Below are 10,000 nucleotides of genomic sequence, written 5' to 3' on the forward strand. Positions count from 1 at the left end.
AGAATTTATGGTCTCAGACTTCCCGCTTCATACATGAAAAAAGTAGTAAACTCAGAATTAAATGAGCAGGAGAACTATATTTCAAACAATATCCTCCCTATTTTTTTTAAAGACTGCAACAGGATACAATATTATATTTTACTATTTTGCATAAAGTAATTCTTCTGTTCATCAGATATTCTAATCGCGTTTGGGATCAGCAAGCGTGTGTAAATTGTCATAATCAGAATTTTTTTATCAAATGGCATTATTTCCCATCCACTAAAAATATTAAGATGGTTTTCTTTCTATTTTTTTTTAAAGATTTTGATGGGGTTTAAAAGGAACTTTGTTATTCCGCATACAAATTTTATTGTAGTTATCAAAGAACATTTGGCTGGACTTGTACCCAGAGGTATGGTCAGAGCAGAATTTTTCTCTCTCTCTTGAATGAGGTTATCTTCTTCCCTCAGAAGGCTGAACTGACACTCTCCTCTCCTGTTACATAAACTGTCATAATCAGGTTTTCATCAAACGGGATTATTTTACATCCCCTAAAAATATTAGGATATTTTTCTCTCTGTTTTTTAAAGAATATAATGGATTTTAAATGGAATTTTGTTATTCTGCATACGAATTTTATTGTAGATATCAAAGAACTTTTGACGGCAGAATTTTTTCCTAGAATCGCAAATGACAGAATTTTTTTCTAGAATCGCAAATGGCAGAATTTTTTTCTAGAATCGCAAATGGCAGAATTTTTTTCTGGATTCGCAAATGGCAGAATTTTTTTCTCTCTCTCTTGAATGAGACTATTTTCCACCCTTGTGAAGCTAACCTGACACTCTCCTCCCTTGTGTCACTTGCAGATCCGAAGTCCAGCGCCTGAAGAGCGCGCGGGCGACCGAGAGTGAAGCCAGCGCAGCCCAGGTCAAGGCCCACGAGCAGAGGGAGGCGGTGACGGCGACCTGGGTCGCAGACAACATCAAGCGCCTTCAGGATTCCGTGGTGGATCTGCAGCAGTCGCTCAACGTCACGCAGGCTATGCACGATAAACAGGTGAGAGGATCTATCAGCTTTTTCATTTAACTAATCAAGTATGGCTTCTATCCATTTATTCATTTATTTTGTCTTTATTAATAAGTGGGATTATTTCTTTATGTTATTTCCCTTTACTTCCTCTTACTTCTTCCTAATAAACAATATGTTCTTTAGAAGCTTGTTCCATATGAATAGGTTTCATCCTCTGAGTAATAATAATAAAAATAATATCGCTCATGCGGTTTGCAGGTAATGAGACTGACATTCGTCTATACCAAAAACAAATATAGTTCGAAAAAGGAGTACTCTGACCACCAATGTCTCATGCAAGTAAATATTCAGTTTCTGCAAAAGAAAATGACATCGGACGATCTATCCCCTCAAAGCGCAACAGTTCAAAACAATAACACCGACAAAAAAAAAACATTTTTTCCTTCTGTTGCGCATTTCGAGGCTGTTTTGTTTGACACGACCCGCAATCACCGATGATGTTGCTTACTTCCTGCTGCTGAGTCGTCGGCAACTTCAGATGTAAAAATATAGCCCGGGGACAAGTCCTGGATGTTTACGGAGTTGAAAGTGAAAAAAGAATAAGCTTATTTTGAAACCCATTATTTCGTTCAGTCGATTGTCAAATGACCGCAGGGTAAAATTTGAATATTCATGACGAGTGTGAAATTATCCTGGGGGAGAGTTGTGCCAAGGGAACTCGGCGGTAAGATTGGTTAGAATATTACCGGAGGTATCATTAGTTTTGAGAAGTTGTTCTTCAATCAAGATAAATCACGCTCGTTGTTTGGTAGCTACTCATCTTATGTTTTTCTCACTTTATGTCCTTAGTATCCTTCTTTGAAGACCACCTTTCTCCAAAAATGAGAAAAATTATAATCTCGTAAAAAAATCAACGATTACAAAATTGCAACTTACATTAGAAGAATAATGTTAAAAATTAAAACAAAGAAAGATGTATTTGAATCAGAAGTCCAGGGTACTTACTGTAAAAATTATTAACCATCATTAGTAGGCTGCCTGAGAGAAACCCATCAATTGGCCCTTTTATGATTAAAGATTACATTTCAAAAAGGTAATTTAATCCGATAATTACGATTATATATATATATATATATATATATATATATATATATATATATATATATATATATATATATATATATATATATATATATATATATATATATATATATATATATATATATATATATATATATATATATATATATATGTACGTATATATATATCTATGTATGTATGTATCTATCTATCTATATATATATATATATATATATATATATATATATATATATATATATATATATATATATATATATATATATATATATATATATATATATATATATATATATATATATATATATATCCTATTCTTGGTAATCTAATCATTCCTCCTCAGGAGGTCGAATCTCGCCTTCTGACGGTGACGAAGGACGTCCTGGCCCTCAGAGGAACTATGGCGGGAGTTACCTCGAAGGCCGAGGCTGCGGCCGCCACCTCCAAGACCCTCCAGGAGGACCTCGCCAGAAATTCGGAGGATTTGCACCATGCCATGGGCCAAGTGGCAGCTGTCAGGACGGAGGTATGTATTCGATATTATTTTGTAACATCTACATTTCTTTGTAAGGTTGTAGACATAAACTACCTTATTGTATAAGACTAAATAAATGTATAGGATATTTTAACTAAAATAATGTATGTTAACTTTTTTAAATTATATGATAAAAACATTAAGTTAACAATTCAATCCGCACACGTGATGTAAATGGGACGATGCATTTCCGTTATATATTCATCAAACGTCTGGCTTTATATTTTTCATACTGGGACAAAATTTGTATAAATTTGCCTCGTAAAATTTTGAATGAGAAGCGCACCAGGATTCTGTCAATTTTGTGTTTGAAAAACCTTACAAAGAAATGAATGAACGCAATGCAAATGCACTACTTCCTATTTCTCTCTCTCTCTCCCTTCCACCCCCGCCCCCCTTCGCCATGCATACACAATCTGATAAGGGCAATTTCATCGGCGTTGCCTCTTCCTTCCTGTGCACTTCCCACTATAAACCATTCTGTGGCCTCCCTTCATCCTTTCCGCCATTATGATTGCAAACTGGTCAGTTGGTGGTAATCTCATCATTTTCCCACAATTCAGGAAGGATTTTCACTTCCTCTCACCTCTGCATAAAGGGGGAGGGGGGAAGAAGGAGAGAGGGAGAGAGAAAGCATCGCATTCTTATTCAACATTCATTTGTGTGTGTGAGAGAGAGAGAGAGAGAGAGAGAGAGAGAGAGAGAGAGAGAGAGAGAGAGAGAGAAACATTCCACTGGACGACTTAATACCAATTTTTTGTAGTATTACCAGATCCATAATTCATGATATCCCCTTAAGATCTCTTTCCCTGTCCCAACAAAATTAATAAAGAGCACTCATCTATCAAATAACAGAAATACGAGCGAAATAATCTTTAGTTTTTCAATATCGGATCATCGATTAAGCACCTGTGATCTTTCCTATATTCCAAAAGCTTTAGCACCTCAATCTGTCCGTCTGCTAATTCGGTAGAACAAGTTTTATAATTCGCGTTTTCTCGTATGCTAAAAAAAGAAACATTTTCCATAATCTCATTTTCTTGGAACTGAAAACCCTGCATTTGACAAAAAAAAAAAAATTTTAAATTCCTAATTGTAAAAGTTCCCTAAAAGAAATGGTGGAAATTTTTAACGATAAAACCAACTCTTTTTTCACAAAGTCTCGAAAAAATTTATTTGCTTTCTGAAATTCTCTCCTTTTCAATTATTCAAAATCATTCTCTCTCTCTCTCTCTCTCTCTCTCTCTCTCTCTCTCTCACGCTTTCGAGCCCCCACCTACACTTCAGACATCGTTCCATCGCGTCCCAGTGACGTAGCAGGAGCCTAATGACGTCACGCATTGACATCGGGTTTGTTAAACCATAGTCTGAATTATCGTTATGGTGTTTATGGCTTCTTTGTTTCGCCGCTCCCTTGGGCAACAAACCTTGAGGACGAGACAGGGAGGGAGGGAGAAGTTGCTTTTGTTTACGGTTTGACAACTTCATCGTAGAGAGAGAGAGAGAGAGAGAGAGAGAGAGAGAGAGAGAGAGAGAGAGAGAGAGAGATTATTTATTGGCTTGGGTCTTTCATATGTGGGTGGTCTGTTACAGGTTGTACCTGGAGTTTGGTTTGGCGGTTTGTTCTCTGTCTAATGATCAATATACTGTACATTATGTGTATATATATACAGTATATATATATATATATATATATATATATATACTGTTCGTATACACACACACATATATATAATGTATATATATGTATATATATATATATATATATATATATATATATATATATATATATATATATATATATATATATATATATATATATATATATATATATAAATCTGACTGCCACAATGACCTCTTAACTACTCGACTTTCCCGAACATTTGGACGCACTTTTATGGTTCAACTCACGCATGCATGCATCAATCAAATATTTCGTACTGTAGTTGACTAGACCCACTCGCAGAATCGTAACACAGCATTTTAGTTCAGAAATTTACAAGAGATCTTAAAGGAAACAGTGGTTTTAGCAATGGGTCACAGCAAATTACCAGGCAGCCAACACAGGGAGCCAATCAACCATCCGTGAAATATTCATCTCGACTGAACCTCCAACCTTTTGCATCTTCTAGCACCCATCTGGGACCCACCCTCCCCCTTGTTTTCCTTCTTCCTCCTCTGACTAATTGCCCTCGGAACACCTGTGTTTAGGTGTTTGATCGACACTGGCAATACATCCCGTCATTTTCACTCATCAACGAGTCCATTATGCCGTCAATAAAACATCAACCATTTATGAGTGTTCTTGGTGACGTCCCGCTAGTTTCTACCAATCACCATTTGTATTTTACAGCCCTCTTCTCTTGGTTTAGTTTGTCGCTTATTTTTCGAAAGATTTTAAAACAATAATAACAACAATGCCTCTTGGTTTCTTTAGGTTTAGATTAAGGTTCTGAATGTGAAAAATACATTTAATCTGGTCTCCTAATTACCTGGGAATTTCTTTTCTTATTGGATTTATTTTCAACAGAAAATGCATCATTGACAAAAACAGATTTGTCTTTATAAATGTATCTACCCTTGCGTCTCCGTTTTAAAGCGTCAGCGTGGGAAAGGAGAGAGAGAGAGAGAGAGAGAGAGAGAGAGAGAGAGAGAGAGAGAGAGAGAGAGAGAGAGAGAGAGAGATTGCGGCGGCTGTGTGGGAGGCCTTTTTTAACAAACCTTGACGTGAGCCTAAGATAGAAGTGTCAGGCTGCTAATTGATTTTCCACCGAAAAACATTAAAAGGAAAAAATAAAATTACTGGATTCCATTATTTATCTCTTGTAAGATTCGGAAAGTGATAAAATGCAGCTCGAACGTAGGGAAAGTTCTTCTTCTTCTTCTTCTTCTTCTTCTTCTTCTTCTTCTTCTTCTTCTTCTTCTTCTTCTTCTTCTTCTTCTTATACACACACATACATATATATATACATATGTATATATAAATATATATACATAAATGTATATATATATATATATATATATATATATATATATATATATATATATATATATATATATATATAATTTATATATATATATATATATATATATATATATATATATATATATATAATGCATGTATATTTATTTATCTATTTATTTAAAATAATTTCTTTAGGAGCATCTGTTGGCGATGGTAAGTCTGAGAAATAACCGTTTCTAGAACTCTGATTCCCGTTTATGTATCAAGAACTCTATATTCTTGCCATTTCTACGCCATCTCATGCTTCAAAAACCTAATATCGTACTTATTCTTTTTATGTAAAAATTAATTTCCCACGAATTTACTTCATTCTCACTAAATAAACCTACCAAGCGTCAATATCTGAAGAAAGGAAATAATTTAATCTTCAAAAAAAGGACAAAGGTGATAAATGAAATTCTTTGAGTAATTGACATCATTGAAAGGTCACCCAAGGGACACCTGGCTGAAGAGACCAGGCAAATCTAATTAAAATAGATACTGATCCTTGTTACCTGACCTTAAAAGGACCCGGCCAATTTCGGCAAATGGCACTGGGGAACTGGGACACTCCAGCATCCAATTTCTCGTCCAATTAATTTTCGCGAGGGAAAGGCAGTATATAATTGAAAGCAGGTAATTGAAAACGGAAAAAGGAAAATGACTCGGTGATTCCTTTCGGGTAATTAATGTGCTTCTTTGGGTTCCGCATTTCGGATAAAATTGGAAAATTTAAAAGTGGATGATTAACGGTCGATGAAAATCTGTTTAGCATGTAGTTTAGTTTAAAGTGAATATTTGATATTGAATTGAACTGAAAATAGATTTTAGGCCAAAGACCAAGCAGTGGGACCTATGAGGTCATTCAGAGCTGAAATGGAGTTTGACAAAAAAAGGTTTGAAAGGTGTAACAGGAGGAAAACCTCGCAGTTACACTATGAATCAACTGTTAGGAGAGGGTGGAGAGTAAGCTGGAAGAAAGACTATGAAAGGAGGTACAGTAAAAGGGGTTGCAGCTAAGGGCCGAAGGCACACTGCAAAGAACATTAAGTAACGCCTAATGCCTACAGCGCACCACATGAGGTTCACTGACGGCACTAACACCCTACGGGGGACTTGATAGTTTAGATTAAAATGAAGATTTGATATTAGTAGCTTCGTAAGGACTGGCTTTGAAATTTCATGAAATTCGCTGGAATTAACGTCAAATGTGAGAGACTAACAGGTTTGCCACAATTAAGTAAGAAAAATATTCAGCAAAAAGAGCAGTGGTAATAATTATTTTAACTTTCACTGATATGCTTAGAGTTATTCAAGGCAATAGAAACAAAATTATGATGCAGAACTAAACCTATCATATCCTGAGCAATTATCTATAATTAATGATAAAAATTAATCCATCTAATGTTATAAGAATGTCATGAAACATATAAAAATTGTATTTCTTCATAACTGTCATCTTCTTTCTCTTTTATGCAGGCCAATTTTATTCAGTATTTATACCTATATAACATAATATATATATATATATATAAACACACACACACAATATATATATATATATATATATATATATATATATATATATATATATATATATATATATATATATATATATATAGATTTATGAAGAAAAAGAAAAAACTGTCGAGATGAAGACTAGAAAGATAAATGCACCTTTTGACTTTCAATATTCAAAATACTTCCTTAGTACTGAGCGATGATGTAGCTTTCCTCCCTGCTATACACTACGTTAAATATTCATTCGCCTCTCTGTTAATATATAATGTTTATGTAACACATAAACCATTGACACTCATTTCTTCAAGTTAGATAGACAGATAGAGAACGTATCACATGGGGTTTCTAAAGTACACTTTAACTAATTTTATTACTTCCGCCTATATGCAACCACGAATCAAGATCTGTAATGGGAATTATGTCGTGTAAGATGAAGATGAGAGAGAGAGAGAGAGAGAGAGAGAGAGAGAGAGAGAGAGAGAGAGAGAGAGTTAAAGAAACGTGGGTTCTCGTCTGACCTAGAGCTGTCCAGAAAGTGCCGGTGCGGTTCCAGGTGTTGAGTGGATCCAGTGGCCACTTAATCCGATTACAAAGATGGGGAAAAGGAGAGAGTGTGTGTGTGTGAGGGAGGCTGCTAGGACCTACTCCTGGGGTTGGGTGGCTGGGAGAGGGTATGTTAAAGAAATACGAGTGACTGCAAGGCGCCTTTTGCCCTTGGTCATTTAGGGCAACAGGGTACCATTGGTCTAAGAAGCATCTTGATGGTCATTCAAGGTATTCTGTGGCATAGCTGTTGTGGGTTGTGATTAATGGGTTTTGCATCTAGATTTCCTTTAAGCAAGGGGGAGGAAGGACACGGGGAGTGGGTGGGGTTGTTGTGGGGGCTCTTATTTTCAACTGGCCATTCACTCTGTCTGATTATTTGACCGACCATTGATCCTTTTATGCTAAATCCCACTGGAATGACGTCGCGCGAACCTTTTATCTCCGAAGTTGTTCCGATTCGGATTAAACATTAAAAAAATTCTGAATGCCACTAACGAAAATATTTTAGAATGGAATTAGACTCAAGGGTAAGCGGATATAAAAATAATCAACGAAAACAAGAATTAATTCGTGGGTATATAGATCTTAATATTATCGAAGAAACATACACGTTACCCTTATTATTCTGAGGGCGTAACAAAATAACGATTCCGAACAGAGGACAAATTTCCTCACTGAACCACAAGTCTGGAATGGCCTCAAGTTTGCAAAGCCATCTACGCCAAGCTTCATTTTAGGCGATTATTCGTAGAAAACGTATAGAAAAAAAGGTTCCTGATGCCAGAAGGAATGCTACGCCCTTCAGAGGACTTCGGGGGACGCTTTTGTATCCCTGACTAATACCCAGGGGCGCCAGTGAGACTAGTAGGGGCACCTGGATATACCTTCTATTCAGCTTCTTGATGGGGATATTGTGCGGACAATGTCACTCCCTCGCACTGATCTGGATTCAAGAAACCCCCTTTTTTACGGCAGATTACTTTTACGACGAAAGGAAATAACTTCCAGAAATAGGGTTCTATTCACTCGAACACTTCTGTGTTATAGAGACTGATTCGTAGATTTATGCAGTTCAATTATTGCAGAGCATACGTTAATTTAACAAGTATATTTTTTAATCTCTACTAACTGATTTCTCCTCATCTACTTACTTGCAAAATTCGCTCAAATTCTCCCGGTACCAAATTGTTGAAATGGCTTGGCAAACTGTTGTTTAAAAAAGAAGTCTTTTGTTTACTCATTCCAACGACTGTTGGAGGCTGGCAGTACTCTCGCAATTTGCCCCCTTGACTACATCCTCCGTCTTCATCCTCTTGCCTAACCCCAGATCCTAACCCTTTTCTCCCTACGCTGACGAGATGACTTGCTGTTATATGTATATTCTCCATCCTCTTCAGCATCACCCCTCAATCTCTCTCTCTCTCTCCCTCTCTCCGTCTCTCTCTCTGCCCTCGACTTCCTTCGCTCCCCGAAAAACAGGGGCACGTTTTACCTCCTCTTCACGCAGCCTCGATTCATGATAAATTATTGTGATCATTTTAATCATTCTGTTGCAAGTCAAAGTCAGTATGCAACAGCTGGCCTCCGCTGAACTCCTTACGAACACTTATACACCAGCTTCGTTCACACTCCATCTGCCCGACTGTGCAGTTCAAAGAAAAATCTCTCTCTCTCTCTCTCTCTCTCTCTCTCTCTCTCTCTCTCTCTCTCTCTCTCTCTCTCTCTCTCTCTCTCTCTCTCAGATAAAAAAAGAGGCAGAATATAAGCAATAACATGAAAAAGAATAAAAAATTAAAACAGCAGAGAAACGTCCCTCGCGCATGCCACATGTCGCCCACCGTTTTCCAGCTGACGCCGATTTCAGATTCCATCGTTTCATTTCAAAGTGATTCGTCCGGGACTGCCAGTGGCATCCCAGTAACTCAATGCATCGGATGAACGTTAGTCTCAGCCACGATCAGAACGAATATTTAGCGCACGAACAGCGCAATACGTAAGATTGTTTATTAAATACTCGCTGTGGATTGCGTTTATGCTTACCGTACGTTAGACGACTTATCCTATTTGGCCTTCATGAGGCTGATATCCAAGAGGTTTAAACGCAACCAGAGATTCATTTGTTCCATGGATTTTGTAAAATGGTGTGTGTGTGTGTGTGTGTGTGTGTGTGTGTGTGTGTGTGTGTATTCCTGTTTTTGTAACACTGTTTCTGTAAGGGTTCATAGATACTACTTTGCATTTTTGGTACTGCTATGGGCAACTAGTCTGGACTCTCTTCTACCTAC

At 36.8% G+C, this 10,000-nt stretch overlaps 1 protein-coding gene across 1 annotated transcript in view; it reads left to right on the top strand.

Moving 5' to 3' along the window:
• Positions 1-10,000, top strand: part of LOC136850110 (myosin-14-like) — an 81,024-nt gene that overhangs the window by 31,373 nt on the left and 39,651 nt on the right. Inside the window, exons 2-3 of the mRNA XM_067123659.1 lie at positions 849-1,038; positions 2,453-2,635. Of these exons, the coding sequence (XP_066979760.1) occupies positions 849-1,038; positions 2,453-2,635 (373 nt within the window). The remainder of the gene's footprint in view (positions 1-848; positions 1,039-2,452; positions 2,636-10,000) is intronic.

This window comes from Macrobrachium rosenbergii, chromosome 21 (assembly GCF_040412425.1).
Source record: "Macrobrachium rosenbergii isolate ZJJX-2024 chromosome 21, ASM4041242v1, whole genome shotgun sequence".
Lineage (NCBI taxonomy): Eukaryota > Metazoa > Arthropoda > Malacostraca > Decapoda > Palaemonidae > Macrobrachium > Macrobrachium rosenbergii.